A 23041-nucleotide genomic window follows, 5' to 3' on the forward strand; every position below is an offset into this window, starting at 1 on the left:
AGTTCACTGGCAGGTCTGGGAGCAACAGCCCAGCCCTGGTCGCCCAGAAAATGAGTTCACTATATCCAGCTCTTCGAACTCCTCATTTGGTCTAGGCCACAGAACTCTAGGGCAGGAAGGGGAGGCCAGCTAGATGGCTCCCCCTACCGGCTCCCCCAGATCTACACCTCCTGAATGGGATATTCAATGCATCTCACAGAATGGTCCTCAGACTTTCATGGGACCCCATAAACATCTTTAAAGAAAATAGCTCAGAAGATCTCTGGGACTTTAGCTTCCTCTTCCATAAATCGAGGGAGTGGAATAGTAAAGCCTTCCTTGCCTTTCAACCAGAAAGTTGTTTGTTCTCCTTTGCCCTGTGGGAGGCAGAAGAGAGTGCTGGTGAATCACTCAGGTGGAAAGGCTGCCTGTGAAGTGTGGGCTCTGGGCAGACAACTTGGTGTCCCTTGCTTATTTACTGAAAATGTTGTTCTTAGCCAAAACTGCATGTAGACAGGAGCTGCCTCAGTGAAGGAAAGGCCTCTTTATAGATGAAACCTTGATTTCCTTGGGCTTTGCCGATAAGCCTAAAGGAATAGTCAGCAATGCTCTAGGAGGTGAGGGCCAGTCAAGGCTGAATTTCCCTGCAATTTCCCTGAAAATCTTTTAAAAACAATAATAAAATTAAAAAAATAAAAAATAAAAATAATAATAAAAATAACAATAAAATCTATTGAGCTCTGATGATCAGCAGAGCACCAGGTGAAGCATCTCATATACGTGTCCACATTTAACCCCCGCCTCTCCGCTTTGAGGACAACTTTGTCACCATTTGCATTTGACTGGCAATAAAATCAAGCCCACAAATCAGACAACCAGTGAATAGTAGGACACAACTCAAAGGGAGGTCTATACTGCCGCCTTCTAGAAAAATCTGCCTCTTACCTGAAGTCTATTGATCAAGTACAGCGTGTGAGGTTCAGGCTCAGCAAACTGGGGAATTGCTGCCATCCTCTTCCCTTTCACTTCTTCCCAGGAACTCCCATACCCACCCAAACACCTAACATCATAGTAACCACCCACCACTTCCACCAGGAACATCTCCAAGATGTTCTTCAGAACATCTCAAGAGGAGCATCCGTTTCCCACCCCGCCAAAGGCCGGTGTTATAGGGAAAGTTGAGATGCATCATGATGTATTTCAGACAGACCGGACAGAGGAGAAGGCAGAGGGGAAGGGAAAAGGTATTTAAATGGATTGAGAGGAGGTCCTGGTGCCCCCAAACCAATGGGCCTCTGTCTCCTCTATCTGGGCCCTTTTGAATCAGAAGGGACATAGGAGGCAATGTGGGCATGATAATTTCTGAGCTCATCCTTGCTGTTGCTTTGTGAAAGAATAGATTGGTGTATTCAAGCAGAAGCCAGGAGACCATTTGTGGCCAAGAGAAAGGAGGCATCCCCTAGGGGATTGGTCTAGGTAGGAGCTAAGGTGTTTTCTGTCTTAGATTCCATGTTTGACCATTTGAGAGAAGCATACAGTCTTCTCTGAGGGACTAAGACCTGGCAGTCACAAGAGCCTCCACATAGACCTTGGCAGTCTCCACACACCACAATGAAAAGACACACTCATCCCATCAACTTTCTCAACATTTCCATCACCGACACAAATGGGGCAGGCAGGGTGCACTAGGTTGGTCTTACCTTGACTGGGATGGTGCCTCTCTTTTGCAAATCGTACCCTCCCAATGCCAGCAGGCTGGATGCAGTGCTCTGAGAGACATGAATCCGGAGAGCTGCCATAAACCAGTCATTGCCTAGTTATTACCTTGGTTGTGGCTTCCATCTGGGGGTCAGGGGGCAGGGCTGCTTTGGAGAGGGAATGCTGCATTGCTCATGCTCTTAGGCTGCTAGTACCTCTTAGGAAAGCAAATCACAGACAACCTCTCTGAAGTCTGGGAGTCTTGCGGTGGGACACCCCTAAACATTGCAGACATTGTTCAGACATTGTTAGTGTTGCTCAAGCTTTAACAGGTTCAGTTTAGAAACAGTAGGCAGAACTGACTCCATATGCAAGCTGGTACTCCCCATGGATGGAGGTCCACTGGGCTCCTCAGGTTCCTGAGGATACCAGAGTTGGTGGTACCAGAGCTGGGACACATCACTGAAAACATTGTTCACAACCAGCCCTGCAACCAGAATCAGGCTTGGAGCCTACATTTGGGGCTCCCACTTTCAACATTTACTCTTAAAATCTTGACTTACAAGTTCAAGGAGAGGTTTAAACCAGTGTTTGAGACTTGGCTGATTAGCTTAAACAATGAAGTAATCAGAAGAGAAAATATTTTTGTATGTTTTTACATATTGTGGAAAATTTACAAATTCAAAACAATGTTAACCTAAACATTGTGAAACTTAAATCCCTAAGTAATTATTTTTTTCTAGCTGATAAACAGCTCATAAATAGCATATATTGTCTAGCAATAGCAAAATAATATGATATCCCCTGGAGTTCCTGACCATAGATAATTCTGCACCACCAAAACCATATTCTACATCAGGGATGGGAAAATTACCACCCTCCAGCCAAATCCAGCCCACCACTTGTGTTTACAAATAAAGTTTTATTGGAATATGGCCTTACCCATCATTCGTATGTTATGAATGGCTGCTTTCACACTACAACAGTAGTTAAGTAACAGAGACTATGGCCCATAAACCCTAAAATAGTTACTGTCTGGCCCTGTATGGGAAAAGCTTGCCAACTTCTGCTCTTCCTTTAAATGATCTTATTATATGTGTCCTTGACTGTTTAGAATTGAAAATCTTGGAAGGAAGTCATATGTGTTCTCATAGCAAGCACTATGCAAAACCCTGCCTACAAAGTTTGTGACCAATGTTGTCTGAGGTGATGATCTTATCCTCCAAACAGAAAATAGTAGACAAAATGAAAATGGGTCTTCTAAAAACACCCTCTGGTTAAAGATAGGAGACTAGAGGGACAGTGATCTTGTATTTGCAAAGTTCTGCAAACAGTACCCACGCAAACTGCTGCTTTCCATTCTAGATGCCATGTTCACAGTGTCTCCGAACAGACAGTACCTGGGCATGGTGATTCCCACCACACCAGCCACTACAGGACCTACGAAGAGAAGAACAGAAGGGCATAGCCAACCTGCATTTCCCGAGGGCTGGACTTGTGATACACATTAAGTCAACAAAGGCAATTCAACAAATACTCAAGTGCCTAGGCAAAGGTTGGCAATAGATCTTAGGGTCTGCATAGAGTCAACCTACAGAACCCACAGACTCTTGGTGGAAAACGACATAATCAATTATAAATTTTTTTTAATCCTTACTTATTTTTGAGAGTCAGAGAGAGAGAGAACGTGTGAGCAGGGGAGGAGCAGAGAGAGAGAGACAGAATGCGAAGCAGGCTCCAGGCTCTGAGCCATCAGCACAGAGCCCGATGTGGGGCTCGAACCCATGAACCATGAGATCAAGATCCAAGCCAAACCGACTGAACCACTCAGGTGCCCCATTATAATTAACTGAATGTTTGTAACCCCCTCCCTTATTCACATATTAAAGCCCTAACCCTCAATATGATGGTATTAGAAAGTAGGGCCTTTGGGAGATAATTAGGTTTAGATGAGGTTATGAGGGTAGGGCCCTCATGGTGGGATTAGTGCCCTTATGAGAAGAGAAGGAGATCGAAAGGCTCTCTCTCTCCGCTATATGAAGACATAATCAGACGGCAGGCTTTGGCAAGATAGGAAGAGGATTCTGACCAGACCCTGACCATGCTGGAACCCTGATCTTGGACTTCCCAGCCTCTAGAACTGTGAGAAAATAAATATCTGTTGTTTAAGTCACTTAGTCTGTGGTATTTTGTTATGACAACCAAGCTAAGGCAGAAATTAATGACAGTGTTATTCACGCACTAGAGATGGAAACAAAACAACTGGGGCACTAATGCCGATTAGGGGTCAGGTTTTATTTTAGTCAAGCGTTGGAGGACAGGTAGGAGCAGGGCTAGCTACATAGTTTGCAGGGCCCAGTCTAAAATAAAAATAAGGGATGCCCCATTCAAAAATTATTAAGAAATTGAGAAAATTAATATTATAATATTATTATATTAATAACTAAGAAATTGAGACAGAAGAGCATTAAGCCAAGTGCTGGTCACTTTTGCACAGGTCACCTGCCCATGAGTTTGACAAAAACCAGACCAGACCAAAGGGCATTTGATGCAGAGGCATGGGGGAAAGTAGCCTGGTATATCTGTCCTACTTTTTGGTCTCCTCCTAACTTTTGGTTTAACACCTTGGAGTCTCTGGGTATCTTTGCTGTTACCAAGTAATCCGGCTAACTGGAAATACGTGTGCAAAGACAATGTGAACTTTTGTTTCCCTCAAAAGATGCTACCATTCAATTTCCAGGTCCTAAAAACGTCAGACTTAAGACTTGAATCCAGAACCACCTGCTGCCATACCTGGACCACAAGGCCACCTGCCATCAGGGCTGGCTACCTGTGTGGATGCCATTCCTGATCCTGAGCTTCTCCTTAGGCATGTGCCCAATCTGGAAGTGGACAGTGGCACTGAGGAAACGTAAGGACATCGTGGCAATCTCATCCACATGCTGGATTCCACTGCGGATAGGAAGTCCGCTAGCACCCATGTATGCATCTCCAATGGTTTCAACCTGAAAATAAAGCAACAGAGTGGCCTTGTGTTCTCCAAGAAAAAGGCTGGAGTAGTGGTGGGGTCAGAGACCAAGGCCCTTCGTTACTGAGCCCTGCATTCCCTGCACTTTGGAGAGTCACACTCCCCGACCTCCACTCCATCCACGCCCCAGCATTTCCTCACGTTTCTGCTCTTGTCCTGGTTCTTCCACAAAGCCTTTCTTCCCTGAGCCCTCCTATGCACAGTCACTGTTTTGTCCTCTGAAATTTGATAGTGGTGGTGACCATATTTCCTCAACTCAAGTTTAAAACCAGTTAAACAGACAGTAGTGTGGGAATAGGGTAAATCTTGAGGGATCACATGCATCCATCAAGTGGAATTCATCTTACCCAACCAGAAATGTCTTCACCCCATACAATGGCTCTTCAATACATTTATACATATCTATACATTATACACAATATATACACTTACGTATAAATGCATGTATCTGCCTGATCTGTCCTCTTCTCTCCCCTAATAAATCCTAATAAAATTAGCTTTCAGATTCCTTATTCTCATTAGAGAACCAATGACCAGTGTCAACTTTAAAGATACAGCCCTGGGGCGCCTGGGTGGCTTAGTCAGTTAAGCCTCCGACTTCAGCTCAGGTCATGATCTCACAGTTCATGGGTTTGAGTCCCGCGTTGGGCTCAGTGCTGACAGCTCAGAGCCTGGAGCGTGCTTTGAATTCTGTGTCTCCCTCTCTGCCCCTCCCCCGCTCCTGCTTTGTCTCTCTCTGTCTCTCAAAAATAAATAAACGTTAAAAAAAATTAAAGATACAGCCCTTTCCAGATACATTTGCATTTTAGCAGAATCCAAAGATGATGTGGTAAAGGTGGAATTTCAGGCATTAGCCAGGCAGTGAAAATACCTCTGTCTACTGGTCACCCCAGAATTACACAAAATCAACCCATATACAAGTCAGATTGCTTCTAGGCTACCTCTCCCCACCATGGGTACATCCTTTGGACATTGAAACTGATTTAGTATTAACTCATGCAAAACATAACCCAGAAAACAATGCCAAGAAGAAATCCCAGAGGAAGTCCTCCTAAGCAGGGTAGCTTTTGTTTTGAGGTATGTGTGATCTGCTCTTGGAGATTATCCACACACCTTTTCTTTCACCCTTAAACAGAGGCAATATCTGTGGGGGGAACATTAGGGATCACTATTAAAGGCATGTCACTGGGGGACATGACCACACTATCCCCCAAATCTCCCCAGCCCCCAGGCCACAGGTAAAGCCCTGCAATCACGGATGGGAGCTGGTGCACCTGTGACTTGCCCCAGGCACATGTGAGCTTGGGAACCCCGCAGTCATGATGTGGCCCCATCAGAAAACTCAGAAAACACCTGAAGCAACCATCATCCTCACCACTTAAATGAAGCTAAATTATTCGTTGTTGCTATCCTTCCCTGAAAAATCAGTTTTTACTCCGGGTGACCATATTCATACATACCCCCAAGCAGCACTAGGCAGACGTTCTCATTTCAGCCACAATTCTGATCATCTAAACTTAGGAGTCTGTCTTCACCTGCATTGCTAAGGATCATGGTAACAGCAGTGAGACTCACACAAGGTCCAAAAACAACCTTTAAAGGTGAGCCTCTCTGAATCTGAAGGAAATATATTCTGGAGGGAACTGGAGGAATTAGCCAGTAGAAGGGCAGTGCCTCTTTAGAAATGTGTTAACAGCCAGATAAAATAATGGAAAGAAACAAGAAGCAACTGGGGATTATTGACAAGCACATTCATCTGTGATTAATCAAGCCCTTTTCCAAGAAAACAAACAGGAATAAAATATTGAGTTTCTGCCATGAATTGAGATGGACTGCCAGCCTGAAATAGAGCCTTCCTCCTGGCTCACATCTAGGGCCGGGTCCATCCTTACGCCCTAGAGTCGGCGGACAAGGAGCGTGTTCCCTCACAGCCCCGGGGTATGTCTCACCTTATACACATCATATGTTTTAATGATGTGATCAAATAAGCTGTACAGGTCATTAAGCAGCTTTACCACTTGCAAGGGGGAGCTGAGAGAACACAGTTTTGTGAATCCAACAATGTCGGAGAAAAAGATTATCACAGACTCAAAATGTTCTGGTGCCACGGACCTTCCAGCTATGAGCTGTTCTCCAGTGAAGCCGAAACCAAAGAATAGAGATTGGTTTTGAACGGACTCTTATTCATCTTGCCTCCTACAAACCCCTGCAAAATCTTTCCGATAGGTCCTTTTGCTTCAGTGGATTAGATTTTCGGTCAACAAAATCCATCATCTAAAGGGATTCTTTTGACACCCATTTTTCTACTTGCATTTTCTCTGAAGAGATATTTTAATTGGTGGGTATAAACTGGAGGCGGGGGGCACGTCACAGAAATGCCTTTGCAGTAAGGATTTTTCTCCCGGAGGGCATCCCATTTTTCTCTATTGGCTATAGAGTTTGAGTGTAAAAATGCAATTTGCAGATGTGAAGCAAAAGGAAGCATCCATCAATCCACAAGCCAATGCGTTTGCTTCAATCAACCAATCTCACATTAACACCTTCAAATCCCTAACTCCATCTCTGTCAAGACACGCAAGAAGGGTGCAGAAGTTTTAATAGCCGACGCTTCTGCCAAGTTTTTAGACAGTGTAAAGGTGCAAGCAGAGCCAAAAATGAAGCAAGTTTTGAATCTGGAGTCATGGGTGCATATTGTACTGTGCAAAGTCTTTGGAGCACGATCTGAAGTACTGAGAAACTAGCTATTAATCAGACTCATGAAACTAAAGCGCCATCTAGTGGTGTGTCTCCCATAGCTGCATCCGCCATCTTCCCTGTTAAGAGACATTCTCTACTCCTGTGAATTCAAGATTTCAGGCAGGGCCTTTGCCTCTATCTCCGTTTACAGGGTGTACCAAATTGCCTGCAGAATGCTTGACTCATTTAGAAGAACCTGAGTTCCTCTTAGGAAAAGAACAAAAAAGTACTCTGTACATGGGGCCCCTTAGTGATACTATTGCTTTCTGGGTCCTTTGTCAAGGCCCCCAGTGCTTTGGAGTACCTTGGCAGCATTGTGGACAGAAGCCTATCCACCTTCCTCTTCTCCACCATCAGCTGGTTGGTCCTCTCTTCCACCACGTCCTCCAGGTGATTGGCATACACCTCCAGCTTGCTCACCATACTGTCTAGGATGTTCACACGGCTTTAAAAGAACCCAAAATGAACATCTTTTTTTCCAAGAACATTAGGGTCACAGTAGAGCACAACATCCAGCTATACGTTCCAAGAAAACATGTATCACCCTGAAGGTTTCCTACCTAAGGGCTGCCAATGGACAGCAGTGGAATGACAATGGCAGTGAAGCCATGGGGTGGGACAGAGACTGCCCTTTACCAGCTCTGTGATCTTGTTCTACACCCTTCATTTCTCCAAGCCTCAGTTTCTTCATCTGGAAAATGAGGATAATAATGCATACCTCATAGGGCTTTTCCGAGGATCCAGGGAGACGATGGGTACACAGTGCCTACAGCTGTGTCTGGCACTCAGCAGGTACTCAGCAAATGGTGGCCTTCACTGGCACTCCCCCATTTCCCAATATGCTCCATATTATCATCATGGTCTGTCAAAAATGCACATTTCAGGATGGATCTTTTTTCCCCCTGAATAATACCAACTATTTTCCTTTTGGATGACATATGTAAGGGGGCACTTCTAGACCCTGTAGGCTCTTGTTTTAGAAGGGTCTTCAGAAAAATCATTTAAATACCCCATTTTTCAGATGAGGAAACTGAGGCTCACATAGGAAATAGACTTGCTTTAACACCGGGGACCAGATTTTTTTAAGTAAAAGTCATGATTGACCCAAGACATACCATTCAAAACAATTTTGATGTGGAAAATACAGAATACAGGGCTGTTGTGTTAAGAATGCATAGCAGACTGGCCAAGTTAGGAGTAGATGCCAGAATCCTGGCCCAGGGTCCTTCTATAAACTCAGGCTACTTCTATCATGGCTATGTCTGCCTATGTTCAATGTGCCAAAAGATGATACAACTATCCTAATGTGAAACAAGCTACTGTTGAGGAGGTTGTTTGAGAGGCATGAATAATTCAAGCTGATGACTTACTCTAAGGTTGGTGAATAGTTTCTTATACTATAGTCCAACCCCAACTGATGAGCCATGACCTTTGGAATGCTGGTTTGGAAAACATTCTGAGGTCATGTCAAAATTCCCTGGGAAAGAGAGCCTTGATTGATTAGAGATATCTGGAATGGACAAAGGAGGACAATGGATGTGCTGGTGTCTGATACATTTTTGTGTCATTAATGAAATAAAGGGAGAATTTATCACCCAACTCTAGCCAGCATGTAACACGGTGCTTTGCATGTGAACAGGCATTGAGTGGGTATATGATGAATAAATGAATGAATGGATAAATAACTGAATAAGTGGAGGAATGAATGAATGGGGTGGGCCACACAGAACCAGTCACAGCCATGTAGTTTTAAAATTCTAATAGTTAGGGGCACCTAGGTGGCTCAGTCTGTTAAGAATCCGACTCTTGATTTCTGCTCAGGTCACCATCTTGCTGTTCGGGAGACTGAGCCCCACGTCCGGCTCTGCACTGACGGTGCAGAGCCTGTGTGGAATTATCTCTCTCTCCCTCGCTCTCTGCTCCTCCCCTGCTTGTGCTCCCTCTCTCAAAATAAATAAAATAAACATTAAAGATATTTTATAAAAAAATAAAATTCTAATGGTTAAATGATTGGGAGAAAACGTCACACATCTAACTCACCCTTTGGAACTGGATTCTCGTAAAATTTTCTTGATGGAAGAGAAAGTGGGCCTTTTCTCTGGAGATTCATCCCAACATGCTCTCGCCATGGTCACAATCTTTTCATTGCCCTTCTCCTCTGAAAGGGAAGGTCGGAGTGGAACTGAGGCCATGGGGTCTTTGATACGGCTGATGATTTCTGAAATTCATTTGGGGTTTAAATAGCAAAATGTCTGAGCTTTGGGCCATGTAGTACACTTCACTTTAAACATATGTGCTCTTAAACTTGTGAATTGAATGTATAAGTATATTGAATAGATTGGAATTTCAGAGAAACCTGAACATTTTACGAGAAATATTTGAGATCCTCGTGGAAAATGAAGAATCCTACTGTAAAACACATCAGCACCTTCTAATGAATCTGTTTTTAGATTAAGTTGTTTTTCTTCCAATGGAACTTTTCTTGAAGTAAAGCATATCTCTATGTGACTTCAGGAGTGTATAAGCATCTGGGATGGGAAACCCCCAAAGCACACCTTTTGCAATTTGCATTCCATATAAAATGTCACATAAAAGTTATTTTAACAAATAATAAATGTCACCATCATGTGCTGCCTCGGTGTCCAACTTTGTAAACCTGTTTTCTTTCACTTCTGCATTGGCTTCTACTGACATTTATTAAACATTCTGCTATACCAGGTTTTTCAGAGGAAATAATAATTTGAGAACAACGTATACATGTTTTTGTGTAAAAATACTGTGGGTGTAACAACATGGATGAATCTTAAGGGCATTTTACTAAGTATAAAAGGGTAGTCTGAAAAGGCTACACGCTGTATGATTCTGTTTATATGACATTCTAGAAAAGGCAAAATTATAGAGACAGAAAACAGGTGAGATACTGTTAGGAGCTTGGGGAGGAGAAGGTGCTGAACATGTAAGTCACCAGGGATTTATTTAAGGTGATGAGACTGTCTATAGGGTACATGACACTGTGTTTTTGCCAAAACCCGTAGAACTTTACTGCACAGAGAGTAAACCCCAAAGAACACAAATTTTTAACAATATCAGTTGGGAGGTTGGACAACTCCAAGATAGAGGCAAACTGTGAAAAAGAATCTAACTGTATTATAACTGTATGACATTGCCTCGCTGAAGGGGATGTATTATAACTATATGACATCACTGGCTGACTTAGGCACTTCTGAAATGACTCAAGACCATTAAGACTAAACAAAGGACCCATTCACAATCGCTGTATTGTAGACGGCAAGATTGGGGACAGAAGAAAAACTTTGCAAGTACTAGACACATATACTGGGATTGGATAAATAAATAAATAAATGGATGGCAGATGGTGGGAGCCAGGATCTCACTGTTGGAAAGGGAGGCTATGGATAGAGGCAGGGGGGACACTGGAATAAATGAACTATGTGGTGGTAATGGTGTTGGAGATGTTAATATGAACTCATGCTTAGCTTAGTATAGATACAGATGGGTAGACGCAGATATGAGAATGTGTATACACTGAGGCTAGTGTGCACATGCTTTTCCTTACTCTGTCCACTGAGAGGGGCTAGAAGCAACAACACCCCGGTTGCAATGAGCACAGTCAGCATCCAGGTCTTGGTTTCTAATATCATCCTCCAATAAAAAAGAACCAGTGTCCTTGAAGACATGGCTGATTCTCGGACTGAGGCAGGGAAATACAAGAGGAGGCTGAAGCCTCTCATGCCACCAGGAAGCAAGGCGGTACTAAACAAACCAAATCAAAACACAGCAATGGGTTTATATCAAAGGTACACAGAAGTCAATTGAAATGGAATGGCCGAAGATGAAACAACTGGAGCAGTAAAATAAAGTAGATTACAATTCAGAGGATAAAATAAAGACATAGTATAATTAGATTACAATTCAGAGGATAAAATAAAGATATAGTATAATATATAATATAAAATGTACACATATGTTATAATATAGATATGCATAATAATATAATACAATATAATACCAATAATTGAATAAATACATAAGTGGGAGAGAAGAGACAAACCTCCTGTGGAGAAAAATCCAAAATAGTTTACATAGATAGTCTGCACGCAGGGTAGTAGAGTGCAACACCCCACTCCTTAAGTGTGGACTTCACATAGTGACTTCTTTCTTCGGGGGACAGTATAGGAAGAGGGGAACCAATGGGAACTCTACGGTGGAGAAACCTGACAAGCCTCAGCCAGGTCAATATCAACAGTCATGTTGGTCAACATGATAGTCAACAGATAGTCATGTTGGTCGTATGTACCCTTGACATGATGTGACGAACATGACAATTTACCCCTGTAGCCTTCCTCTCAAGACATATAAGTCCAGTCTCATCATAAGGAAGAAAAATAATGAGACAAATCCCAAGTGAGAAACATTCTACAAAATACCTGGCCAGTACTCCTCGAAAGTACAATGTCATTAGAATTATAGTTTAAGGAACATTCTTGAAGAGCTTAGACAGACATGATGGCTAAATGCAGCATGACGTCCTGGATGGGATGCTGGGGCAGAAGAAGACATTGGGTTGAAAACTAAGGGAATCTAAAAGAGTATGGCCTTCGCTTAAGAAGAAGAAGGAGGAGGAGAAGGAGGAGGAGGAGGAGAAATAATGTCAGGCTCTGTGCTGACAGCTCAGAGCCTGGAGCCTGCATCAGATTCTGTGTCTCCCTCTGTCTCTGTTCCTCCCCCGCTCACACTCTGTCTCTCTCTCTCAAAAATAAATAAAGATTAAAAAAAAAAGAAAAAAAGAATAAGAATAAATACAAGTTATAACACTGTGTAAAATATGATCTTGTTTTTTTGTAAATGTACATGCTTGTGTTTAAATTCTTTTTTTGTTAACGTTTATTTATTTTTGAGACAGAGAGACAGAGCATGAATGGGGGAGGGTCAATGAGAGAGGGAGACACAGAAACCAAAACAGGCTCCAGGCTCTGAGCTGTCAGCACAGAGCCCGACGCGGGGCTCAAACTCATGGACCGCGAGATCATGGCGTGAGCTAAGTCAGATGCTCAACCGACTGAGCCACCCAGGCACCCCTACATGCTTGTGTTTAAATGCACACTTTCAATGCCTAAAAATAATCTGAAGGACTATACATAAGAAAGTTCTATGGGTAATTGTGTTTTACATCCCAAATTAAGTGTAATTTGAGACATGGGACAACAATGGTTTTAAAAGAAGTCACTGAAGAATTACTATTGTTGCATCTTCTGCTTTCTTATCCTCAGCTCTAAGAAATATCATGAGAGAATCAATAAAATGATAAAAAAACTTTGAACCATGGGTTCAAATTCACATCATGGGCCTGCACCTCGGAACATGTGTTTATGAGCTAGTAACACGCAGCCATCCCATAATCCACCAGTCACCAGTCACTCTATTGTCATTGTTCTTCTTCTTCGGTGTGCATCAGAATCAGGGGTGGGGGGCTTCTTAAAGCACAGCTTCTGGGCCTATCCCCAAAGTTTCCAATTCCAAAGGCCTGGAGCCGGGCCTGAAAATTTGCTTTTCTAATAAGTGCCCAGGCGACGCTGAAGCTGCTAGTCTAGGGATGCACTAGGCTTCTCAAAACTGTGGATCTTCAACATCATCTGGGAACTTGAGAAAAATGCAAATTCTCAGGCCTTGCCCCAGACTTACTGAGTCTGAGACCCTGAGGGTGGGACCCAGCAATTCTTTTTTTTTTTTTAACAAGTCCTACAGGTAATTCTGACACCAACTAACATTTGAAAACCACTGGTCTAGTGTGCACAGGACATCAATATCTACTCAGTCCCCAGCACCAGGACTGTTTGTAGGGAAGTATGAGATGTTAATGGGAGAAGCGTGTTTGGCCACAAATTAGGTGCACCTTGTACTTTCCCTGATTGCAGTCCTGTGTATACATAGTCCCATATGGCCAGCTTTCATTGAACTTTGTGGGCATAAGACTACAATGAGGGGCAAATATACCAATTGGGTACAGTCTTCCCACCCCCGCCCCCACCCCACCTGGTGCAACCGGATGGCAGCTGAGCTTAGTGAGTGTGGCTGGGATCCTTCCTGGGCTCACTCTCGGAATATCTGAGTGGCTTCTTGGTTCTAAAGTCAGTTGCCCTTGGATTTGAATGACCCTTTTTGGATTAGTCTCCCCTCTTTTTCACTTGGCCATAAATTAGAAAGTGGAATCCATTTTTAAAGTAACTATATACATTGAGAAAGGATCCTGACTTGAAATGCTCCAGGGAATGCATGATCTAACAATGAAACTTGAGGGTGGCCATTGGGAATGGACTAGAAAAAGTAGGCATGGTGATAAAGAAGAAAAACCAGGAGGGAAAGGTGGGCTGAGTTGATTTAGCTACTGATACACGCACACCTCCCTATGCTTGTTCTCAGACAGTGGTTCTCAACATGAGCTGCATGTTGGAATCACCTGCAAATGCTGATGCCCAGGCAGCCACCCAGATCGATAGCATCAGCACCTCCTAGGCCGAGATCCAGGCATCAGTAGTTTTTAAAGTTCCCCAGGTAATTCCAGGGCACAGCCAAGGTGGAAGATAACAGTGCTGGGGGGTTACACCTACTATACTTGTTTGTTTGTTTGTTTATCATTCTTGATCAAATTTTGCTTTATCTCCCCAGCTTCTGCCCTTAATTCCATGACGGGATGTGTGTTAAGAGACAACTCAGCAAAAACATGAGCCTAAATATATCCTATAAAGACAACTGGGCAGCATTTATTTAAAAAATTAAATATACTTAAAATACATTTATCTCTTCAATCTCAAGCCCACAAAGATACAAGGCTGCCCACTGCATCAACTGTAATAGCAAGAAAAATGGAAAACAACCAAACTGTGCATCAATCAATAATACACAGCCTATCCTTACAATGAAAATTCTGTAGTCCTTAAGAAAGATTGAGGTAAATTTGTGTATACACATATGAGATGAAAGATATCCAGGCAGAGGGAACAGTGTGTGCAAAGGTTCTGGGGTAGGAATGTGTCTGGCATGTTGGAGGCACATGAAGGTGGCCGGCATGACTGAAATGAGCAAACCATAGGAGATGGAATTAGAAAGGTGTATTGAGGTGAACTTTGTTTCTCAAAGAATATGTCCATGTCCTAACGTCCAGAACCTGCGAACGTGACCTTATTTGGAAAAAAAAGGTCTTTGCAGGTATAGTTAATTATCTTGGGTTGAGGAGGTCATTTCAGATTTCCAAGTGGACCCTAATCCAATGACAAATGTCCTTATAAGACACAGACAAAAGGGACATATACAGAGGAGGAGGCAACGTCAAAGTGAAGGCAGAGATTGGAGAAATGTGACCACAAGCCCATGAAATCTGGACCAACCCCCAAAAGCTGGACAAAGCAGAGAACCGATCTTCCCTAAAGCTTCTAGAGGGAGCACAGCCCTGCCAAACCTTGATTTTGAACTTCTGCCTTATACAACTGTAAGAAAATACATTTCTGTCCACTACACCCAGCAGGTGTGTGGTTAACTTAGAATGGCAGCCGTAAGACCCTAATAAAGAATGTCAGAGGCCAGGTCAGAGGCCTTTGGTGGTCCTGTCGGCCACTGTAAGGGCTTAGTCTTCATTCCCCAAATGGGAAGCCAGGGGAGGATGTTGTGACCAGAAGTGACATGACCTGACTCATTTTCCAACAGGATCACTCTGCTATAATAAAGTATGTAGTTCTGAGCTCTTTGATTGTTTTTGTAAGCAAACGGCAACTACTTTTTTTAATTAAAAAAAAAGAAACTTTAAGACAGAAAAACAATGGAATAAATAATAAGTTGATGAACACTTCATAAAAAACAATCATTTAAAAGCTAGCGTGCCACTGCCCCCCCCACCCCCGCCCCCCGCAAATATAAGAAATAAAAGCTAGCCCACATGACCAAAGCCTGCCAAAGAGACTTTCAGCTTTACCGTCTGGCATCTCGTTGAGGTCAGCAAATGTCCGTGGTTCTGGTGGTGGATCAGCTCCATCCTCAGGATGGCAAAGCTGTAAACATCTCCCTTTGGGGTGCCTGACCGGGGTGCCTCTGGAAGCCGCAGCAGCTCTGGGGCCGTCCAGTAGAGCTCTGCAAAGCAACGGGTGTCATGAGGGAAGCATGGAGTGGGAGAGGGACAGGCAGAACCGGAAAAGTCAGCCCTCTTTCTCAGGAAAACACAGAACTGAAAGTACCCAGCCCCCGAAAATTCTGCCCTAATGGTGCCTGACTTGTAGAGCAAAAAGGGGTCTGTGGGTACGTGAATGCAGACAGAACAATCAAGAAGAACAAGCACTAACTTCTTAACTGTGGTTAACACCTGATTGTGCAGTTACAAGAAGTTTTCATTTTCCTTCCCCTTTCTGTGATTGTCTACATTAAAATGTTTTTTTTTTTTTTTAACATTTATTCATTTTTGAGAGACAGAGAGAGAGCGTGAGTGGGGGAGGGACAGAGAGAGCAGGAGAATCTGAAGCAGGCGCCAGGCTCTGAGCTATCAGCACGGAGCCCGATGCAGGGCTTGAACTCATGAACCACGAGATCATGACCTGAGCCGAAGTCAGACCCTTACCCAACTGAGCTACCCAGGCGCCCCTGTATTGTCTACATTTAAAAAACTAACTTATATAGAGGTACGATTCATAGAACATAAAATGAACCCTTTTAAAGCAAACAATTCAGTGTTAGTTATTTAGCCCCTTTGCAAGATTGTACAACAAACCACCCTATCTACTTCCAAAACGTTTCCAGGGCCTCAAAGTAAAATCCTGCAGCCATTAAGCAGTTTCTCCCTGTTTCCTGTACCCCTGGCCCCCAGCAAGCACCAGTCCGCATTCTGTCTTTACAGATTTCTATGTTCCTGATATTTTATATACCTACATTTATTTGTTGGTGTGAGGTTGATGGGTTTATTTCATTGTAGGTTACAATCATTAAAAGAAAATATACTGGGGGATGGGGAAGTAGGGTGACTACAAGCAGGTTTTCAGAATTTCCCCCTTTGTCTTTCTGTAAGGCCTCATCCCGTGTTACAGAACCTCCTCGCATGCGCGCAGCAAAGCTGTTGGCAATGTGCTGCCCCAGGGAGAGGAGTTCAGACGGCTGGGATACATGCGAGGTAAGACTCAAGACTGCTCACTAGCTTTGGACAAGGAAGAGTCCGAGCTTCAGTTTGTTCATATGCAAAGGAGGGTTTGACTCCAGGCAGAAGGTCTTGCCCTGAGATGCGCATCAGAATCACTTGAGAGTTTTTGTTTCTATTTAATTTTATTTTACTTGAAAGGTTTATTTATTTATTTTTGAGAGAGAATCCCAAACAGGCTCCGTGCCATCAGCACAGAGCTCAACGTGGGGTGTGAACTCAGGAACTGTGAGATCGCGACCTGAGCCGAAATCAAAGACGGATGTTTAACCGACTGAGCCACCCAGGTGCCCCGAGAGTTTTTAAAAAACAGTGCTGGGGCGCCTGGGTGGCGCAGTCGGCTAAGCGTCCGACTTCAGCCAGGTCACGATCTCGAGGTCCGTGAGTTCGAGCCCCGCGTCGGGCTCTGGGCTGATGGCTCAGAGCCTGGAGCCTGTTTCCGATTCTGTGTCTCCCTCTCTCTCTGCCCCTCCCCCGTTCATGCTCTGTCTCTCTCTGTCCCCAAAAATAAAATAAAACGTTGAAAAAAAAAATTAAAAAAAAAAAATAAAAAAAAAAATAAAAAACAGTGCTGATGCCCAGATTTCATCTTCAGATATCTGGGGTGAGACCCAGCCACCCACATATTTTGTAAAGCTTCTCAAGTGATACCAGAGCAGCGAGAGGATGTAGGACCGCTGAACCCATGGTCTTTGAAGGGCCTGCAGATGGTGTGCTGAGAACACAGGTGAAGTGTAGTGGGGTATAGGGGGCTAAGGAGAAGACCGGTGACTTGCTTCGGGCCACCCGGCCTGGCCAGGATGAGCCCTAACCTTCTAACTCAGACGTCACACCACGGACTCACCACCCTGGAGGCTATTTTTTCCTGCTCCCTTGGGTGAATAGAACAACCATGCACTGTCAGCTCCAGAGGAAGGCCCCCTGCTGGCACCTGTGAGTGAGCTTCAGGAAATAGGGTGGGGTCAGGTGCCCCGTTACCATGTGGGCTAGTGGGTGCACGATCTGTCAGTGGTTACCCGAGTGGTCTGTCGGTTCCTCGTTGTATGCTCTGTACATCCGGCCGTACTTGAACTCCCACAGCCCAAAGCCTGTCAGTTTCACCTGCATCCGACCGTCCACCAGGCAGTTGGAAGGCTTCAGGTTGCCGTGGGACCCCAGGGGGCTCCTGTGGAGGAACAGCATGCCCTGGAAGAGTGAAAAAAAGCAAATGAATTAGCGTAGGGGCCAATGGAACCTGCTGGAAGACACAGACAGAAACAGATGGGAAGAAACATGACCCGGAGGAGGCGAACCACCCATCTCTATGTTCATCTGTTCAAGAACCACTAACAGCCCCTTGCCCTTGAGTCAACCTGGATAGTGTCACCCAAGTAGGGGAAACTATTTCTGGCTCCCCAGTGTGCAGCCATGAAGGCAAGGCCAGCCTCAAATAAATAAGCTCCAATAAGCTAAACAAAATAGAGTCTGACTAAGTGGTCAGACTCCTGACTTGAAATCCCAGCTCTAACACTTAGCAGAGAGCAAGTTACTTGACCCCATAAGCCTCATTTTTCTCATCAAAATGGACGTGACGATCTCTACCTCAGAGGGAGGCTGTGGAGATTAAATGCAATAATGCGTATGAGACACCAGACACGGTGCATGACACAAAGTAAACACCCACCAAAAATTATCATGAAAAACGTGTATAAAAATGATAAAAAAAAATCAACTTGGAAACAACACTATGTAATTAAGAATATTCTTTTATTACCTACATGTTGCAAGTTATATTCTACTCCTACCTACATGTAATGATTCTATAATAATATTATATTATATTATATTATATGCACTTTAGGGTCCTGTTTGAACACTTTGCGGGGAAAAGCAATAAAATGAGGAATGTTGGAAAATTCTCATGTCATCTGCCGTGTTATTAAACGTTTATATTTATTATTATTATGCAATAATAAAGTACCATTATTTATGAAAGGCCCGGAAAGAACACCAGAGTCAGAAGGCATACATCACATCTCCACTTCACCGCTCGGTCTCTTCAAGCAAGACACTTCACCTCGCTGGGCCTCAATTTCACCATCTACAAGATAGGACTGCCTAGATCCCCACCACTTGAAACATGGCCTTGGGACCAGCAGCACCAACAGCACCTGGGAGCTTGGCAGAAATGCAGAGTCTCTGGCCCTTCCCAGATGTACCGAATCAGACTGTGCATTGTAACCCAATCCCCAGGAGATTCATGTGCACACAGTCTGAGAACAGCTGGCCTCCTCTACTGTTTCACATCTTGGCTGCCCATTAAAATCACCTGGGGAGCTTAAAAAGAAAAGACCAATGGTTGGACCTGAACAAAAGAGCCTACATTAACTATGGATTGTGTGTGGCACAAGCCAAGCTGGATGCGAAGGAACCCAAAGAGACTAATCAGAATGGGGAAAGTGTGCCAACAGGAAGAGTTTGCTAAAGGAGGTGAGTCATGAAGGCAAAGGGCACACTCGTTTGGCAAGGAGACGAGGGCAGAGTGCACAGATCTTTCCATAGGCAGGGAAGGGCTTTAAAGAAAGACCTGGGATTGAGGAGGGAAACAGGTATCTGGGGAGGCTAGATGGAGAAGAGATGAATTTGAAAATGAGAACGGTCACATTTGAAGCAGGATCTGATTGATGGATGTTTGCATTTCTCTGAAATTTCCAAGGGCAGACCTAGAAGCAATGAAACGAAGGCTAAGGGGACGGGCTATGTTTTGGAAGTAACTGTAACAGTGCAGGGGGATAGGGGGACCCACTGTTTATGATCCTGGGGTCTTTGTTTCCTTACCTTCCTTGATGGCTTCACAATAAGACATTTCTGTAATATTTATTCAACATTTCCTGTCTCTTGGAGTTGAAATACCGACATAAAGTTTCTTTAGATCTTTGATCTGAATCTCTGAACCATTCATTTTCAAAATACTTAGCGTGGGAGCTGGTAGAGAGCCAGCAACCTGAGTATGTCACAGGTATGGGGCTGTCACAGAGCCATTTTAATTGCATTAGCCTGAGTAGCACGGATCTCCTCACACCTGCCTCACCCAAGAGGTTTCAGAGCAAGAGTGAAAATGACAATGTCTTTCTCAAGGGTCTTACTGGATACTTTTTTTTCAGGTTATCATGCTAACCTTATGTGACATCCATTCTAAGTCCCTTATTTAAACTAGCTCGTGTAATTCCCGTAGTGACCTTGTAGAGTCAGGTGGTATTGTCATTGACCTCATTTTACAAATAGGGAAAGGGAGAAATGAAGAAGTTAACCTGCCCCAGGTCACATCGCTGGCCTGCAGTGGAGCAGGACTGGGAATAAGTACAGTCCGAGTCCCAAGTCCCTGCCCTTGACCAACTGCACAAATGTCCTCAACTGAAGAAAGAAAGCTCTGAAGGGCAGAGAGTGAGGAGTGACTGAGCATTGCATTGAAGCCACCAGGGTCCATGGAGATTCTCACTGTGATGTGGACCTGTGATGAACAAATAAATATCAATAAACCTTTCTTTGAGCACTTTGTACTATGCATTGTGCAGGGTGCTTTATGCATGTTATCACATTTGGTCTTTCTGGAGATAGATTAATATTCCCATTCTCTGTTTCCCAGTGAGGAAACTCACAGTTTTAAACTGCTCCTGAAGAGTGAGGGCAAAGCTGGAATATAAACCCAGGTTGGGTTGCCTTCGAAGTACAGCCGCTTCTAAATCATTAGCTTTTATTGTTTCCGGTGTCCTGGTGATTGTCCAGGAGGCCGGGGCGGCAGGGCGGTCAAAGCACACCTATTCTCCTAACACCACGATAGGAGGTTCAAATGACTCTCAAGCCCAGCTGAGAAGGGGGGTGATGTCACCCATGGGTGTGGTACATAGCACTCAATGTTCCAGAAAAGATGAATGTGAGGAGGCCCTGAGTGGACTATTGCACCCAGAGATGGGGTCCTTGGGCCTCTTGGTCACCAGCTCAGGGACTCACTCTCCCTCCAGCAGTGATCATAGTCTGAGTCACCATCCTGCTTTAGTAAAACTCCTGAGCCAATAATGCATTAGAAATACAGTCTGGGGTGCCTGGGTGGCTCAGTCAGTTAAGTGTCTGACTCTTGGTTTCAGCTCAGATCACGACCTCACAGTTCGTGAGTTCGAGCCCCACATCGGGCTCCATGCTGACAGTATGAGCCTGCTTCGGATTCTCTCTCCCTCTCTCTCTCTGCCCGCCCCTACTCATTCTCTCTCTCTCTCTCAAAATAAATAAATAAACTTAAAAAAAAAAAAAGAAATACAGGCTAATGCAGAAAGCAGTGAGGAAACCCCCAGGGCAGTGGATACACCACTCCTACTCCCACCCCCAAATTCAGGAGGCTTGTTTGTTTTTTGAGATGATAGAGTTCAATCACATTTTGGGACTGCAACTCCCTCACTTGAACCTGGAGGGGGCTGTCTGGGGCCATCTCTGGAATTCTCCAGTGAGGCTCAACAAGCCAAGGTCTGGGCATACAATCTGGGGAGACCTCTGTCCAATCAAGAATTCTCTCTCACCTCATGGAGACCTCCCCATGCAGCAGGACTGTCCCTGACACTCACAACTGTCCCTGGCCTTGCTAGAGCCAGGCCCACCCTAGGCAGGAGACATTTTACATCTGGTCACCACTGATCACTTCTGAGGTCCAGGTTTATTAACAGAGCACATTCCATTAGGAGATGTTTGGGATACAGTGGAAATCCTAGAAATGGAGTCCTCTTTAAGAGACACCACACATCTCTTCAGTTCTTTTTCTTTTCCTGTTGTGGTGGAAAAGTATGATTTTATGTGTATTGTCACAGGCCAAGTAGAACTGAGAGGTTTATGATTTACGTGCCAGATCTCATGCACTTTTTGCAATTCTATTACCGACCTGCTAGTTACATTTACTCCCCTCCTGAAAGTTGAGTGGGGGGTACCCCCAGTGCTCTCATTGTTGCATCCCACGTTTGGGGTCTCTTGTACTTTATACAGGCAAGAAGCAGAACATGGAAGGAAAAACTCAGCCTTTGGAGACAGACTGGTTGCAAATCCCAACCTCCCTCTTACCAGTTGGGTGGTTACTTCACCTTCACTAAGCCTCATTTTCTTTCCTCTTAAAAATGGAGTAACTATTAATTTTATTACTATTGGAGTTAAAAGTGAACGAATAGTGGCATGAATTGCTGATTATTAGGAACACTGTCCAATAGAAACACAGTGCAAGCTACGTGTATAATTTTCACTTGTTCAGTTAAATAGGTAAAATTACTTTTAATGATATATTTTATTTAGCTCAATGTATTTAAAAAACTTATTTCAACATGTAATCAATATAGAAATAGTGAGATATTTTTACTAATTCTTTGAATCTGGTGTGAGTTTTACACTTACCGCACACTTCAGTTGGAGCTACCTACGTTACCAGTGGTTAGTAGTCCCATGCCGCTGGTATTTTTTGGACAGTGCTAATTCATCCCATAGGACTGTTGGGGGAATACATTTTTTGACTGTACATTTTTTTAGTACTAGTGATGGAGTTATCTGTGATAATAGCAACACTATTGCTTCACCTAACAAATGATATTTGGTATATACCTATTAACGGGTAAGCACAGTGCTGAGCATATCTTAGTTCTCTCAACAACTCTACGAGATGGGGACTGTTGTTATCTTTATTTTATACACAGGGACACCGAGGCTCAAGGTAGGTAAGGTCACCTGGTCAGTAGTGGAAAGCCAGGGTTCAAACACCCAAGACAACTTCAATGCCAACTGCTCTCATCCTCTTAATCCATTAAGACTTCTCTTACTTAGAAATTGAAGTCCCATCCCTCACTCGAGAAGATTATTATAATCTCCAAAGCTCCTTCCCAGGCTGGCTCCACTGGGTTGAACTCTTCAGGAACAGGACAATGAGCCAATTCTTCTGTGCCCTCCATGCCCAGAATTGGGTCTCAGTCAAATTAGGTGCTCAGTCAATATATGTCGGTTGACTTGAAAAGTCTGTGGCATCTCGGAATTTCTCTGGTACCTGGCATCGAGAGTGTTCTGGTCAAATAAACATCAGGAGAGGAATTGTTTTTATGGTTGATATGTGATGGCCAGAAGCTCAATCTGACGCACAGAGCTTGGCCCAGTGCCTGGGTCACCAATGGGAAATCTCTGAGAAGCTTTCGTGAATTTTATGTTACTACTAGTCCCTTTCGAAGGAATTCTGGCAGAGTAATTGACCTTGAAGCGCCTAAATGTACCTTGACTGAACTCATTATGACTTCCTTACACTGTCCCATAATGCGCACGCTCCATTTCAGAAGACAGCAATCCTTCTAAAACAAGGTGTCCAGCTGTCTTTGGTTCCCCTGGCATGGAGCAGGGGATAGAGACTCAGTGAC

The 23041-nt window shown here is 43.9% G+C and overlaps 1 protein-coding gene across 1 annotated transcript in view; it reads right to left on the reverse strand.

The window, feature by feature from the left end:
* Nucleotides 1–251: 251 nt before the first annotated feature.
* The window catches only part of LOC124506367 (guanylate cyclase 2G-like), a 43277-nt gene continuing 20487 nt past the window's right edge, over nt 252–23041 (reverse strand). The window contains 10 exon segments of the mRNA XM_047072418.1: nt 252–356; nt 1680–1771; nt 3019–3117; nt 4508–4682; nt 6655–6848; nt 7747–7886; nt 9482–9659; nt 15429–15458; nt 15461–15583; nt 17651–17819. Coding sequence (XP_046928374.1) covers nt 252–356; nt 1680–1771; nt 3019–3117; nt 4508–4682; nt 6655–6848; nt 7747–7886; nt 9482–9659; nt 15429–15458; nt 15461–15583; nt 17651–17819 — 1305 coding nt within the window.

The sequence above is a fragment of the Lynx rufus genome, unplaced genomic scaffold (assembly GCF_022079265.1).
Source record: "Lynx rufus isolate CCGP_SWC_20201006 ecotype Redwood Valley unplaced genomic scaffold, mLynRuf1.p SCAF_11, whole genome shotgun sequence".
In the NCBI taxonomy this organism is placed as follows: domain Eukaryota; kingdom Metazoa; phylum Chordata; class Mammalia; order Carnivora; family Felidae; genus Lynx; species Lynx rufus.